The sequence below is a fragment of the Eptesicus fuscus genome, chromosome 14 (genome assembly GCF_027574615.1).
Source record: "Eptesicus fuscus isolate TK198812 chromosome 14, DD_ASM_mEF_20220401, whole genome shotgun sequence".
In the NCBI taxonomy this organism is placed as follows: Eukaryota; Metazoa; Chordata; class Mammalia; order Chiroptera; family Vespertilionidae; genus Eptesicus; species Eptesicus fuscus.
The window spans coordinates 42,094,234-42,111,586 of NC_072486.1; the positions used below are offsets into that span (position 1 = coordinate 42,094,234).

General features: G+C 37.8%; 1 protein-coding gene across 1 annotated transcript in view; it reads left to right on the top strand.

Annotated features, from left to right (window-relative positions):
- Window positions 1-17,353, top strand: part of PRKAR2B (protein kinase cAMP-dependent type II regulatory subunit beta) — a 70,728-nt gene that overhangs the window by 34,625 nt on the left and 18,750 nt on the right. Inside the window, exons 3-4 of the mRNA XM_008150020.3 lie at window positions 8,868-8,920; window positions 11,918-12,001. Of these exons, the coding sequence (XP_008148242.1) occupies window positions 8,868-8,920; window positions 11,918-12,001 (137 nt within the window). The remainder of the gene's footprint in view (window positions 1-8,867; window positions 8,921-11,917; window positions 12,002-17,353) is intronic.

Here is a 17,353-nt window from a genome sequence, read left to right on the forward strand (position 1 = left end):
GTTTCCACAGAAGAAAAATCAGTCATTCTTACTGCCGGAGGGAAAAACCATTGTTGTGGACTTATTGTGGGGCCTTAGGACCATGTTGAGCAACGGCTTCCTATGAGATTTTCAAGAATAGCATTGACTATTGGAGATTTTTGCCTCCTATATTGTATTTAGAATTTACCCCCACATAATATGTGATTATACTGAAGTAAAGGTACAAATGAGGTACATTCTGTGTTCCTACATAGAAGGAAGCTTTAAACTAACTTTTGTGCTTGGGGAAAGTGTCAGGGAGGGTGTGGCATTTGCGCAGAGCTTTGGGGGAAGAGTCAGATTTTGATAGCTGGGAAGGGGGAGCAGAAGGGATAAGTATCCCATTGAGCAAACCACATGAACTATTGTGTTGAGGGACTAGTGAGTAGTCTAATAAGTCTAGAATTGTATGGATTTTATTATAGTAGGAGGAATGTATCAAAAAACAGGTTTGAATCAGGTCATGAGAGACCCTTGAAAGTCTCGATATGAGTGTGGATTTTATTCTGTATGGTGTGGGAAGCATTAAAAATTTTTGCCAGACATGTACCATGACTAGGAATGGTCTGTATGGAATCCCTGTTATTCTCCACACCTCGTTCACCTTGATCACTACCCAGGAACAACCTGAGAAGAGGTGATCTCTTTCTGGGCATAGCTACATGTAACCATCCCGCCTTACTAACGTGTGTAGAGTTAGGAGGAATTGAGGGAGGTAGAGTTAGGCTGTCAGCCCACTGTGCTGTTACTAACATATGTATTATATGTGTTATACACCCAACAGTTTAGTGTTATAAGTATTGCTTTATGCCGTCTTGTCTTAAAGTTAAGAGAAAAGGTATGTGTTTATATAGTCTTATATTTACTCAAATATTTACCTTTTCCAGTGCTCTTCATTTCTTTCTGCCAGATTGAGTTAGCATCTAGTGGCATTTCCTGTTAGCCTGAAGAACTTCCTTTAGTATTGCTTATAGGGCACATCTGCTTGCAACAAATTCTCTCAGTCTTTGTTTATCTGAAAATAAATTCATTTCACTTTCATTTTCAAAGGGTCATTTTTGTTGGATATAGAATTCTTAAGAAACATTTTTCTTTTTCTTTCAGGAATTTTAATATGCCATTACTGATCTCTGTTGTTTCTTTTTCCTTTTTTTTCTTTTTTAATCTTCACCCGAGGATATTTTTCCATTGATTTTTAGAGAGAGCAGAAGAGAGAGGGAAAGACAGAGAGAAATATCCATGTGAGAGAAACACATCGATTGGTTGCCTCCTGCACGCGCCCTGACCAGGATGCAGGTGGGGGAGGAGCCTACAACCACGGTGTCCTTGATTGGAATAGAACCTGGGACCCTTTGGTCTGCAGGCCTGTGCCTAATGCACTGAGCCAAGCCAGCTAGGGCAGTTATTGTTTCTGACGAGACGTTAACCATTAATTGTTTTTTGTTCCCTTGTATAATCTTTTTCTTTTTGTTTTGATGATTTTCTTTGCTTTTGACTTTTAATAGTTTGACTAAAATGTACCTAAGTATTTCTTTGTGTTTATTCTAGGCTAAGCTTCATTGAGCTTCTTGGATCTGTAAATTGATGTTTTTCATAAAAATTTGTAATATTTTAACCATTATTTCTTCCCATTTCCCCAGTTCTTGGTACAGAGCTCCTGAAACCTTATAATTTTCTAAGTGAAAAGAGTACTAGTGTTATCATCATAATTAGCTAGTTAATATTAATAAAGGGAAGAAAGCAAAGGAAGGCCAGACATTATAAGCGTGGTCATCTGGGCAGCTTTACCCTCTTGGGAAGCTGTTAGTTTTTTGATCAAAGGATCAGACTTCCTTTTTTATTTCTCTTTGCTATTACTAATTTCTAAAAACCCATAACCATCAAACATAATGCTCAAAAATCTTTATTAGACCCTTTTCCGCAAAGCACGATATAATTTCTATTACATGTCCTCTAGTACAGGCAATCCACTTCCTGACTGCTACTTAATAGTTCTAGAGAATATCATTGAGGAATTGTAGTGATTAGTAGCAAACATACTTGGGGTTTAAAATATTAATAGTCGTTCAAATATATTATCAGAATTAGTCTTCAGGCTCTTTGATTTGTACCTACTTATCTTACTCTGGGTCATTTGTAAATTTTTATACTTTCTCTTAAAGAAAATTTACTTGAAAGAGTTTATTTGAAAAAATAGCCTACATGCTCTTGCCCTGTCTTAGGTCTGGCACATTGTTAATTTTCTTATATCCTTACTGATGAAAGGAACATTAGTAGCTATGGGAACCACTGTTCCATGTGAGAGAGGGTGAGGGCTCATGGTGCTTCTTCCAGTCTCTGAATCCCACAGGCTCCGCATAGTGTATGAACAGTAGAAGTATATAGAGTGTGTGAGCCTATCGAGTTCTGGGTTCATTCTCACAGGTACGTTCTGTATTGACATGATTCTTTTTATAAATCTGTTGAATGGTTTGTCCTCTAAATTGTGCCATACTTCTTATAAATGAATTAATTATTAAAAGAGGTGGTGGATGCCGAAACCGGTTTGGCTCAATGGATAGAGCGTCGGTCTGCAGACTGAAAGGTCCCAGGTTCGATTCCGGTCAAGGGCATGTACATTGGCTGCGGGCACATCCCTGGTAGGGGGTGTGCAGGAGGCAGCTGGTCGATGATTCTCTCTCATTGATGTTTCTAGCTCTCTATCCCTCTCCCTTCCTCTCTGTAAAACTCTGTAAAAAATCAATAAAATATATTTAAAAAAAAAAAAAAAAGAGGTGGTGGATATTTAAAGACTAAATGCGTATGTTGTCTTGTAGTGGAAAGAAAGTGAATTGGGGATAGATGCAATGATTGAGTCCACATGCTTCATAGCTAAAGTTTTTAAATACTTTGGATTCCAAGTATAGAAAACTAACATAGTTAGATGTGGGATCCCTTGTCACGTCCCGCGTGTTTCAGGGTTCCCGTTCAGGTCCGGTTTCTGGAGAAGGCCGCAATCAAAATGAAGAGAAGCTAGAAAAGAATCAATTTGGGTAAATGGGGGGCCAGGCAGGAGCCCACCTCTAGTGGGAGGACTACTCCTGCTCTGGCCTTTGCTATCCCTTTTATTGGGGTTCTGAGATACACCCATTGCCCTTAGGCAGGTAATTCCAGTAACAGACAGATTATCTTATCAATAAGGATTTACGTGATTATTTGGTGGGGAAGTTGCCTCAGTTACCATTGTCTCAATTAGATAGGGAGTGGTTTGCTCTGACCTTTAGCTTCAAGGTTGACCAGCCTTCCCGGGTTCCCTTTTCACATAACTACCAAGTGACAATGTTCAGTTTCCGGCAGTTAGGGCTTTCTCCCCCCCCCCCCCCCGTTTGGAGGAGGTTTTGAAGAAAAATTCACACATTTTTTGAAACAGATTAAATTGTTTTATTTTCTGTAGCTTTAATAATAGGAAAATAACAAATAAAGAAATTCTCATTTGTCTGAAGCCCTCTGTTGCTGCTTATTTATGTGTCTTGGGGACACTGATCCAAAGGTATCTTGAGCATGAGGGTTTATTTGTGAGGTATGAATGGTTCTTGATTATACAGTCACTTAAAGAGGAGTGGTAGACAGGTGGAAGAAACTTGTTTTTAGAAATATAAAAACACAGAAAGGAATTGGCAAATTATGCAGTCTTATTGAAAATACCTCTTTTGTTAAAGTACAACAAGAATAATGGTTTTGTAATGAATCAGGGCAGTTTAGTGAACTGTTTGATACAGTACATCTGAAATACTTATGAGACAATAGAATGTTTTATAAGGAAAGCAGCAGGAAAAAATTTATAGGTATTTTTTAGGATTGGTAATTATATGTCTGGGATGATTTAGGAACCTACCTGAATGAAATTTAAAACATAATTTTATATAACCAGAGGTGGTTTATGAAGAGCTGATTCTTAAAGCCCCATTGATAACCCTGGGGAGAGGTAGAACAAACTAGATTAAGTGGAAAAGGTGTTCCTATCATTTGACCAAGATAGGGTTATACAGTCTTAACTAAAATCCTTTTAATAAAATTCTGCTGCCATGAACATACTGATCGGGTCATTAAATATTCACTTAAGTACTGTTTAATGAAGTCTGCCAACATTTCTGCAAGATAAGTACAGGATGTGTGTGTATACACACACACACACACACACACATATACATATACTAGAGGCCCGGTGCACGAAATTCGTGTATGGGGTGTGTGTCCCTCAGCCCAGCCTGCACCCTCTCCAATCTGGGACCCCTCGAGGGATGTCTGACTGCCCGTTTAGGGATCGGGCCTAAACGGGCAGTCGGACATCCCTCTCACAATCCAGGACTGCTGGCTCCCAACTGCTCACCTGCCTGCCTTCCTGATTGCCCCTAACCGCTTCGCCTGCCAGCCTGATCACCCCCTAACCACTCCCCTGACAGCCTGATTGATGCCTAACTACTCCCCTGCCAGCCTGATTGCCCCTAACTGCCCTCCCCTGTAGGCCTGGTCACCCCCAACTGCCCTCCCCTGCAGGCCTGGTCCCCCCCCAACTACCCTCCCCTGCAGGTCCGGTCGCCCCCAACTTCCCTCCTCTGCCAGCTTGGTCACCCCTAACTGCCCTCCTCTTCAGGCTTGATCGCCCCCAACTGCCCTCCGTTGCAGGCCTGATCCCTCCCAACTGCCCTCCCCTACTGGCCATCTTGTGGTGGCCATCTTGTGTCCACATGGGGGCAGCAATCTTTGACCACATGGGGGCAGCCATCTTGTGTGTTGGAGTGATGGTCAATTTGCATATTACTCTTTTATTAGATAGGGTTGCTCTTTTTGTAGCTGCAATACATGCAGCAACATGGTGGGTCATCATATTGAATAGTTTGATGCAGAAATATATTAAGTTACATAGTTAATCATTAAATATTAAGTTGTTATTTGAAAAAAGTTTTAAGGAAATTGTAATGATTCTGTTCCGATTTTATATACCTTACTCTGTTAGATTTTTAATTTAAGGAACTTTTTTCTTTTTCTTTTAAGTAAGCTGTGAGGTTGATTTTAGTACCCCCTCTATTCCCCTTCTAGGCCTCAGAGAGAGGGAGAGGGGGGGAGAGGGAGAGAGAGAGGAAGAGAGAGAGACAGAGAGAGAGAGAGGAAATTTTGGGTTTAGGGCCATCAGATTGTCTCTTTGGTCATTAGGGCTCTTCACAATATCCTGGTTTTCTCTTCTCTTAGCACACAGTAAAATTATACTTCCCTGTCTCCTTGAAGTTAGGAATGGCCATGTCACTTGTCCTATGAAATTTTTATACATAAAAGGCTAAGTGACCAACTGTCCGACCATCCAACAGACCAACTGGCTGATACATATGACACGCACTGGCAATTTAAAAATAAACATTGACTCACACATGTGCGATACATATAAAGCTCTCACTGGCACCAATCGCACGCATGTTTCAATCTGTCGTTGTCGATCGTGTATTTGGTTGACACTTCTATTATAGAGAAAGGGCAAATAGTGATATTAAAATACTTCTTCTAATTAATTTCCTTTCAATGTGCACGAATTCGTGCACCGGGCCACTAGTGTGATATATATTCCTTCTTAGCAGAAGTGACATGTATCACTTCCAGGCGGAAGCTTTAGGAATGTAGGGGAGGAAAAATTCTCCCGTACCTTCTTTGGGTCTCTAGCTGGGCCTAAGTATTAAAGTGACATAAGATTAACAGGAGAAAAGCATACAGATTTTGTTGATTTTTTTTTTATATTTATATGGGAGCCTTCACAAGAAAGAACTGAAAGAAATTTCTTCTAGCAATATGTTTTTTCTGATATACCTCCTTGGGCAAGGGAAACAAAAGGAAAAATAAACAAATGGAAGTATATCAAACTAAAAAGTTTTGCACAGCAAAGGAAACCATCAACAAAATGAAAAGACAACCCACTGAATAGGAAAACATTCGCTTATACATCTAATTAGGGGTTAATATAAAAAATTTATAAAGAACTTGTAAAACTCAACACATAAAATACAAAAAAATCCAATTTTAAAAATGGGCAAAGGACCTAAATAGACACTTCTCCAAAGAGAATAATATACAGATGGCCAATAAACATGAAAAGATGTTCAGTGTCACTAATCATCAGAGAAATGCAAATTAAAACCATAATGAGATATCACCTCATACCTGTCACAATGGCTGAGCATTAATCAACAAACAACAGTGTTGGCGATGATGTGGAAAAAGGAAGACCCTGGTGCGTGTTGGTGGAAATGCAAATTGGTGCAGACACTGTGGAAAGCAATATAGATTTATCTCAAAAAAATAAAAATGGTTGTGGGTTCGATTTCTGGTCAAGGGTACTTATCTGGGTTGCAGGTCCCATCCCCACCCTCAGTAGGGGCCTGTATGGAAGGCAACCAATCAATGTGTCTCTCTCACATTGATGTTTCTCTCTCCTCTCTTTCTCTGTCCGCCTCCCTCCCTCCTCCCTTCCACTCTCTAAAAAAATCAATGGAAAAAATAACCTCACTCCTTGAGTGAGGAGTCAAAATAAAACAAAATTAAAAATGGAACTGCCTCATGACCCAATTCCACTTTTGGGAAATTATATGAAGAAACCTAAGACACAAATTCAAAAGAATATATGCACTCCTATGTTCATTGCAGCGTTAGTTAAAATAGTCAAGATTTGCAAGCAGCCCAAGTGTTCATCAATAGATGAGTGGATAAAACAGCTATGGTACATTTACACAATGGAATATTAGTTGACCATAAAATACAATAAAATTTTACCTTTTGCAACAACATGGATGAACCTGGATAACATTATGCTAAGTAAAATAAGTCAGTCAGAGAAAGATAAATACCATATGATTTCACTCATATGTGGAATCTCATGAACAAACTAAGCTAACAAGCAAACCCAAGACAGACTCATAGATAGAGAGTGGGCTGACAGCTCTCTGCTGAGTGGTGGGGCCAAGAGCAGGGAGGCAGGGGCCATGGAGGAAAAAAAGAGAGAAAGAACTCATGGACTAGGTCAACAGTGTGGTGACTGTGTGGGGCGGGGGGGGGGGGGGGGGTGAGTGAGGATATGGGGGGATAAATGGTGATGGAAAATTTTTCAATTTAATTTTTAAAAAATAATAACTCTGGCCTACATATATAGAGCAATGCCTAGAGAAAAGAAAGCTAATGTCAGGTTTTAGAATAATAATGGTAATAACAGTACTAATGATGATAATATTCTTGATGCCATTTGAGGCCCTTGGAAAGACATTTCTCAGCCTTTTACCTATTCTCTGTTCTTTAAATTTCTATATCTATGGCAGAATTAAGTTCATATGGGTTAAAGGTTAAATGTAAAGAGATCTACTTAAAAAAAAATAAACCTGAAAGAGAAGTAACAGACTTGTAAATAAAAAAGGAATTTCCAAGCTCAGAACCAATGGTATTTTGTGATGTTTAACATTTTAATTTAAATCATACTGGGGAATTTTCTTCCTTGGTTCAATACATTAAAAATAAATAAATGTGTAATCTGTAAAAACTTTAATTATAGTTAAAAGACAAACTGGATAAAGTGCTTGTGTTAAATATGACAAAGTGGTATTAAGAAAGTTGTACAAGTCAAAAAGAATACCAAATACGTACATAAATTTCTCATACATAAAGAGAAAGGGGAAAATATAGTCAGTTTATAAACATTTGAAAATTATTCAAATTCAATAATAATTTTCAAAAATTTAAATCCTTTTTTCAGCTAAGTTGCAAAGATTTTAAGCATCAATATCCAACTCTGTGGTACAGTTTAGAGGAGTCTTCTTACATATAAACTTTGTAGAACAGTAAATGGATGCAATCTCCCTGGAAAGAAATTGGTTGATAAGTATGTCTTAAAAATTCCCATATCTTTTAACAACACCCATCTCCCCAAATTACATTTGGGGAATAATTCCTACAGCATAATCTGAAATGTAGACAAATATTTCTGCATGAAGATATTTATTGCAAGGTTGTTTGAATAGAAGTCAGTTAAGTGTCTAGCATTAGGGGAGTGGTTAATTATAGCTCATGATGAATATCAGCAATATTTATAAAATGTATCTAATGGCATGTAAAATTATTAAAGAAGGTTTTAAAATTGCATATGCAGTATGAACTCAATCCAGAATAAAGACTGGATAAGAATATGCAAAATGTTATAGTATTTGTTCCTGGAAGATTGAGTTACTTCTAACTATATAATTAAATTGATCATTTCATAGCAGACTTAGACTTGTTTTGCTGTTTAGGTAATTTTTAAATTTTATGCATTACTATAGCTTAGAAATGAAGGTGAAAGAGGATAAGCTATGTTTCTCTGAAAAAGAGAAAACAAAAAGCAATTGTCAGGTTCTGGCCAGTCTGGCTATGTGGTTAGAACATCAGCCCATGCACCAAAGGGTCACGGCTTCAATTTCCAGTCAAGGGCCAGTACCTGGGTTGCAGTTTCCATCCCGCATGTGGGAAGCAATCAATCAATGTGTCTCTCTCCCCTCCCTCCCTCCCTCCCTCCCTCCCTCCCTCCCTCCCTCCTTTTCACTCTCAAAAAAATCAATGGAAAAAATATCCTCAACAACAACAAAGCAGTTGCCAGTGTCTTAAAGTGTAGCTCTGTTATTATATACATTTCATATATATTACAAGAGGAAACTGGTTTGGCATATACTGCTTGCCCTGGATGAGGTGAATTAATTAGACCACCATGGTACTCTTCCTGTTTATTAATTTTTTAAGAGTATTTATTCTAGTATGTTTCTTGATAAAGGAATCTTTAAAATGTCCATTTTTATTTGTTATAGTATGTGCAGAAGCTTATAATCCTGATGAAGAAGATGATGATACAGAGTCCAGGGTATGTAATTTACTGAATAAATTAATTTTAAATTACTCCTGTATTTGGGTAAGGAAAATAATAATAATAGGAAAGATGTTAACAAACATAATGGAATTATTTTGACTGTTTCTTTTCCTAGTCTTATCTCTATAGCTTACTTCTCATTCAACTTCTATAGAATTACTTTAATCCAAAGATTCTCTTTGGCTAAAGGAAAGGTGAATATAAAAAATCACTGCAGTTGTGGTTTTATTTCTTTTGTAAAAATACAACTTTTTCATAGTGATTCCTCCAACTTTTTTCTTCTTTCTCAAGATTGCTGTGGCTATGTGGGGTCTCCTGTGTTTTTATATAATGTTTTGGAATTTTTGTTCTAGTTCTGTGAAATACACCATTGGTATCTTGATAGAAATGTTGAATCTATATACTGCTTTGGGTTTACTGTGGGGTTTTTTGGTTTCAGAGTAAGCGTCTGTTATTATAAATTAGCAGGAATAGAAGTCTCATCCCAGTATTTTTCTTTACTAGAAATACTAAGAAAAAAAATTATCGCTGTGGAAGGAGTCTTGACTTGGGGTGGTGAACACATAATACAGTGTACAGATGATGTCTTGTGGAATTGTGCACCTGAAACCTGTATAATTTTTTAACCAGCATTACCCCAATAAATTCAACAAAAAGGAAATACAGGAAAATGATACAATAATTACTAAATAATAATACAAGAACAAAAAAATCAGAGTAAAATAACATCTAAAGTGTCAGTATAGCAGTTGTTATTCTTTTTAAGTCTATGAGTCTTTATAGTTTGCTCAGAAACTGATTTCTTGGAGGTCCTAATGTTTTTGTAAAAATTTGTTCATTTTGGTTTGAAGCAAATTTTTAAGCTGTGTTCTTTAGCTTTGTTTTTCTATTATTTATTTAGTAAAAAGTAAGCTAAATTAGAGATTACACTGCCTGGAAAATGGAAGTAATAATTTACCTTTTTGTGTGTGTGTGTCATGCTTTACAAAAGTCCTCCTTTTTAATTTGGCCTTTAAAAATATAAACAAAACTCTATTTCTGTAGCTCTCAAAAATACTTCAATAAGATTGAGTTTTAATATAGAAAAGCAGATACTGCATCCCTAAGTCATAGCATCAGTAAGCTTCCTGAAATATATGTAAAATCCAGTGGTAGCCAAGATAAGGAGACTTATGTGACCAGCAGATTTTCAAGGAACTCCCATTTCACTCCTTAATGTGGCAATTCCGGCACCAGGAGGGTTGGGGAGAAAGGTAGAGAATGAATAAGGAACAAGGACATTGATGTAGAGACCAGAGTTGGCTTAGCTTTCAGGGATTGGTGACTGGATATGTCACATTTCTGGTAAAGTAGAGCATTTACAAGTACACAAAAGTTATCCAAGTTTTGGTTTGCCAACATGGCGCCCAGCATGTTGGACCTAGAAAGTTAGTTCAACAATGGTCACATGGTATCCCCAACTTTTTCTCTCTGAGGATAGGAGTTTCTCATTGGCAAACATGTAAGATTGGTCTCAATGCATTTCATGAAGCACGAAATAACTTTTTAATTTGTGTTACTAGTTAACCTTCCTTAAAGTAGAGAGGAGTGAATTTTGGTTGGCATGATTTGGTTAATACCCACATTTTTAAAGTTTCTTGTATACAGTGAGTTAGTAGTCACCAAATCTGGGTGTATTTTTTTTTTCTGTGTTTATGTGTCACCTTAGAATGTAGTTTGAGATGAATATTAATTAGTGAACAAAAGTTTGCATATATTATATCCCTATAGGAAAAAATGCAGTGACTGCCTCTCTCACTGGCTAATAGTCTTTTGCGCACACAAATAGGATGTATATATATGTACACAAAAATAGGATATATATATATATATATATATATATATACTGTAAATTTCCTCAATTCTTATTGGGCCTATGATTTTCATTAATGTTTAGCCATCTGAGATGGGCTTGAAGTGCTGATTTTCATTTCCCATTGTAAGTTCTAATATGTCCATGTGCATAAAACACACCACTGCCTGAGTCTGAACTTGCTAACCTGGGGGACCACTCCTTTGAAAAACATTCAGGTGCTGTCCAAAACACTAATTTGAAAAGAGACATGCACCGCTGTGTTCATTACTTACAACAGCTAAGGGATGGAAGCAACCTAAGTGCCCATCAATAGACGATTGGATAAAGATGACGTGGAACATGCAGGGTGGGGCAAAAGTAGGCTAACATGTGTGAATGTGGGAAACAGTGTATTCCTGTATTATGATTTATTATGTTATTTTCCATATGAACAACTATTAACCTACTTTTGCCCCACCCTGTATGTACAACAGAATATTACTCGGCCATAAAAAGAATGAACTCTCGCCACTTGTGATAACATGGATGGACCTAGAGGATATTACACTAAATGAAATAAGTCAGAGAAAGACAAATGCCACTTGCTATTACTTATATGTGGACTCTAAAGAAGGAAGTAAATGAACAAAACAGAAAAAGACTCAGATACAGAAAACTAACGGATGGTTGCCAGATGGGAGAGGAGCTGGGGGACTTGGTGAAAAAGTGAAGGGATTAAGAAGTACAAAGTAGATTCAGAATAGACATGGAGATGTAAAGTACAGCATAGAGAATATAGTTAATAATATTGTAATAACTATTGTGTCAGATGGGTACTAGACTTAGAGGGGGGATCACTTCATAAATTATATAAATGTCTAACCACTGTATTGTACACCTGAAACTAATACAATATTGAATGTCAGCTGTAATTGAAAAATTAAAAAAAGAAAAACATTCAAGTGCATTAATCAATGTGCAACCCCTCCCTGAGACAAATTGTATTCTTTTCCCCTACTTAGTGGGCTGATAGGTGTCCAGTCACCGAAATAAACCTCAGCACTCACAAATCTTCCTTCTAACATCCTACTAGGAAATTTTGTTCCTCACAGGTAAGAAGAGGAGACTAATTGTTTGTTTATTTAATTTTTTTTTAGATTATATATCCAAAAACTGATGATCAAAGAAATAGATTGCAAGAGGCTTGTAAAGACATCCTGCTATTTAAGAACCTGGATCCGGTAAGATAAATCTCAGTAATAGAAACGGTTTTTTTCAGTATCTGTGTGAAGAACTGTGCAGCGTCTTGGATTTCACTGTCTTTACAAGCTAACACCACCCGGGCGAAGTAAAGGCCCCACCGTGGGTGCCTGCACACCAGTGGGTTGCATGAGGAACACTTGTGTTGAGCTTGGGAGGTCCACGCTGTTGGAACAGGGAGTAAGCAGACCTGCTGTTTGTCTGGGGGAAGACATTATCTCCTCCCTCAAAGTTACAAGCTATAAACAAAGCCCTGAGAAATGGCCCAGCTGAAGAGAAGTTAGGACCTTGCGTTCTTGGTACACCCAACTGGAACATGCAGGGATGTGCAGGGCCCAGCTGGTAATAGTAACTATATTCTAATCTATAACTTACACATGTTTTCAAAATAACATTTGACTTGGTCTTCAAGGTAGGGATATTTTTTAGTTCTTTGTAAGGAGTTTGAAATTTCTAGACTTTGGTTTTGGGTGTGTTCCTAGAATACCCTCTCTCAGTGTGAATGAGCATGCTGCTCAGATTTTGCCCTGTTTTACGTCCACCATCACAGAAGATGCTCATTCACTGCCATACAGTCATTTGGGAAAGAGTCGCTGCTGCCGTGTTCCAACGGTGAACAGAGTCAACTTTGATGACTTACCTCACCTTTTTTTTTTTTTTTTTTGGTCAAACATTGTCAGTGTCTTAGTTTTCAGATTGATGGCCTAGAGAAGAAGGCGTTACATCTAGACCCACTCTTTTTAAGGTGAGGTTTACTTTAAAAGGCCATTTTTATAAAGAGGAAGGTACTGCATTATGCCAAGTCTACACTGGGTCTTATTACAAACATATTTTTAAAAGCTCTTGTTTCTAATACCATTTATGTTTATATCATGCTCTTCAGGAACTTGGATTACATTTTGTGACTTTGGAGATCTTGTTTTGGGGCCACACATTATAATTTTTGACCAGTTTGACCCAGGTCCTCCAAAATTATCCCTTAGCTTGCAAAACTAGGAGCTAAAAAGTATGGGGTTGCTGGTTATTCTACCTAGTAATAGAAGACTAAAAAATGGAATTAAGATAGAAAATTTTAAGAATCTAGTGTAGCCCTTGTTGGGTGGTTGAGTATCTTTGCTTAAAGTGATTATTTTTATAAACATGGGAATTTTTTTAGACATTTTTTGCTACTTGGTTGAAAGTCTTCAATATATATATTTAAAGGTCTTCATTATACCAGTATATATTTTTTAGCATAGAAAAAGCTAGTTCATGAAACTACTAATTAATGAATTATCATTATTGAATGTTTTATAGGTAAAAAGCAAATATTATTTACATAGTTGTTTCCAAGAGATCTTTTATGGAGTGCGAGCTCAAACCATTTTGACTTATTTCCCCCAAATACCTCACTTTCCCTTCTAGGAAAGATACAGAATATAAATAAGTAAAAGTTAATTCTACTCAGCAAATTACCACCTATAATAAGAAACTTATCCTCAAACTTGGCAGATTGAAGGCTTTAAGTTAAGCTCTTATTTCAAGTAGCTTTCTAGTTTTTTATGGTATAATTTTTTTTACAATAACCCAGTGCATTTATTTGAATTACATGTTCAGTGTCTATAATCTGCTTATAATGCAGCAACTTCTTTCAGTTCAATTCCTTGACTACCCACTATGCCCCAAGGCCTGTCTAGAGTGTTGAAGGCCATAGAAATACTTAGACGTGGTATTGTCCTCTTGGAACGAAAATTGAAGAGGGATTCAAATACGCATACAGAGAAACTGGGGTAAAACATGATAAATGCTGTACTATGGTCAGGGCACTAAGAGAGGATGAGGGTCTCTTAGCCTCACCCGAGGACTCAGGAGGCTGGAGAAGCCACCTCAGAAAATGAGTAGGAGGCTGCCGGGTGAGAAAAGTACAGAGTGTCAGCACTAGAGCCTCAAGTGGAAGACATCCAGAGGTGGAGCTCAGACGTGTGTTCTGTGGCCATTCCTGAATGCCCCGCTGTCACATGGGACACGTACTGGACGCTGTGGGCAGGCACAACTGAACGTTTTAAGCAGAGGATGTGACAATCAGATGTGTCTAAGGTCATGGCTGGTGGCAGCCGAGAGGGTTGAGTTAAAGACAGGAGAGTGACAGGGCAAGGACACAGAAATGGAGCTCGGTGGGGAAACAGTGCCATGATCCAGGGAAAAGAAATGGGCCCAACGAGGGAAGGGGACAGGGAGGGTTTCACAGAATATTCAGGATTAGCAGGAGCTGGTACTTGCTGATGGAATAAATTGGGACCTGACTGGAAGAGTCTGGGATGACGCCCAGTGTCTAGCTGGAATGATGTGAAGAAAACTCCACGGAGGAACAGGAAGCCGTCATTATGGACTAGCAAGAACAACAATCTTGGCTTCGTGTCTACTATCTCATTTGAATTTCCTGAAGTCATTGTTTATCCTGAAAATCTTGCACCTCCTAGGCCTCAGAACATTCTTCCTTGGAGTGCTTTATATTCATACGCTAAGCACAGCATTTATAATTATTAGTCTCTTTGAAGATATTCTTTTCATGAATATTTTAAGGCTCAACTCAGTAGGCCATTTTTCTTCTGAAATATTTCTAATATGAGGCAAACTGAAACAATTTTCCTAAGCTATAGGATAGTCTCTTTCATTAATGGAGAGTAAATTGTTATTTTTAAAAATATATATTTTTATTAATATCAGAGAGGAAGGAGAGGGAGAGAGAGATAGAAACATCAGTGATGAGAGAGAACCATTGATCGGCTGCCTACTGCATGCCCCACACTGGGGATGGAGCCCGCAACCCAGGCATGTGCCCTGACTGGTAATTGAACCGTGACTTCCTGGTTCATAGGTCGATGCTCAACCACTGACTGAGCCATGTCAGCCGCGCTAAATTGTTATTTTTAAGTGAGTCGGAGCCCTTTTACTGAGCTCAGCCTTGAAATTGCATTCTGTTGGAGAATAATATGTGGATTTCCTACAGTAGTTGTCAGTCATTGTGATAAGCCTCTGCATATTAACTGTTTCCTACGTTCTTTCCAGTCTGTGCATAATTATGGGGAAATTATATTTTGATTGACTAGAACAGACACCTGTCACATAGAGAAGTTCTAGAATTCATTGTGCTGTATTTTTTCAGGAATTACTTTTTTATATATCCATATATGCATTCTTAAGCTTTATAATGTTTTAAAATGCAGCTAATTCAAAGATAGCAAAAATCCTTACTATAGCCGTGTTTTTCAGCTGTGTCTCCATTTGACATTTACAGCCAGAGCTAATCAATAAAAGTAATATTACCCCTCTATCTGCCCTAAAAGAGTTGAAATACAAACAGTAAGGGAAACAGAATATTAGTAAACCACTTAATCAAACTTCATAATTTTGATAGGCGGCCATATGTTGCCTGGCCCGTGAACGCACCTGGGTAAAAGGGCCCCTGTGGGGTCCATTAGCACCACAGTAAGGAAGCACCGTTTTACTGCCGTCTTGGCATCCTCTCAGCCCTGGCTGCTGTTTCACAAAGAGGTGCCAGCGCTCACACCGAGACCCAGGGCCGGGGAGGAAACCACTTCCTGTACCATCACCATGGTCCTCCCAACAGTTTTTCTTAGCTCACATGAAGATGCAATGTTACGTTCTCTGTTTAAATGGAGAATTTGGTTTTTTAAGGAATTAAAAATGTTAAATCAGTATACATATACAATTTACAAAGATTCAAAAAGAACAAAGGAGTAAAAATTCTAAAACAAAGAGTAGTCAGTGAAAGGAACTCTCCCAGCAGCCTGTCATCCCTGTCTCCCAGCAGCCCATTTTCAAAGGAGCCAAGTTCTTTTAGCTTTATCATATGTATTTTTCCAGGGTTGTGCTATGTATATGTAAGTATAACCTTTTAAACATATTGGTGGCAGCAAATTCTACACAGTGTTCTGCCCAGATCCTTTTTTTTTTTTTTACTTAGTAATATGTCTTAGTATTTGTAGAGATTCCATAATCTTTTTAAAAAGTATTTTATTAGCATTAATTTATTTATAAAAGCTAAAATTGGTAAGATGTGTTATGAAGCTAAATCATGAAAATATTAACATTTTGTTGTTGTCTAATGTATTAAAATTGTGTATATAACAAGAGGGCCTCAATGGCAAAATAATATTGAAAAAGAAGAACAGGTTAGAAGATACTCATTTTCTATTACTAAGTAAAAAAAAATACACATGAAACTTGCCAGTTTCAAAACTTTTATTACAAAGCTACAGTAATCAAAACAATGTGTTACTACTGCCCTAGTTCGTTTGGCTCAACGGATGGAGCATCAGCATGCGGACTGAAGGGTCCCAGGTTCACTTCCAGTCAAGGGCACATGCCCGGGTTGTGGGCCCGATCCCCAGTAGGGGGTGTGCAGGAGATAGCCGACCAATGATTCTCTCTCATCATTGATGTTTCTCTCTCTCTCTCTCCCTCCCTCTCCTTCCTCTTTGAAATCAATAAAAATATATTTAAAAAAACACACAAGAAAACATTAAAAAACAATGTGTTACTGGCATAGGGATAGACATATAGAACAATGGGATAATGGAGAGTCTAGAGATAAACCTTATACATCTATGACTATTTGATTTCAACAAGAATTTGAAGACCACTCAATAAGGGAAAAATAGTCTCTTCAACAAATGGATATCCACACATAAAAGAACAAAGCTTACCTCCTACTTCATTCCATATATAAAAATTATCTCAAAGTGGATCAAAGACCTAAATGTAAGCTCTAAAACTATAAAACTCTTAGACGAGAACACAGAGGTTTTCTTCATGACCTTGGATCTAGTAGTGGATTCTTAGATGCCAAAAAACAGGAGTAAGAAAAGAAAAAAAGATAAATTGGATTTCATTAAAAAAAAATTGTGTATCAAAGGACATTATTTTTAAAAAGTGAAAAGACAACTTACATAATGGGAGAAAATATTTGCAAATCATATGTATGATAAGGGCTTGGTATCCAGAATATATAAAGAACTCGTACAATTCAGCAACAAAAAGAGAAATAACTCCACTCAAAAATGGGCAAAATATAGGCATTGATATTTCTCCAAAGAATATACACTGAGTGGCCAGATTATTCTGATCTCTGAACGCATAATAATCTGGCCACTCTGTATATCCTATATAATAAAAGGCTTATATGCAAATTGTCCCCTCGACCAGGAGTTCCACCAGCAGGCAGGCCGGCCAACCGCCCATGTCCCCTCCCCCTGGCCAGGCTGGCTGAACCCCACCCATGCACGAATTCATGCACCGGGCCTCATACACACACACACACACACACACAC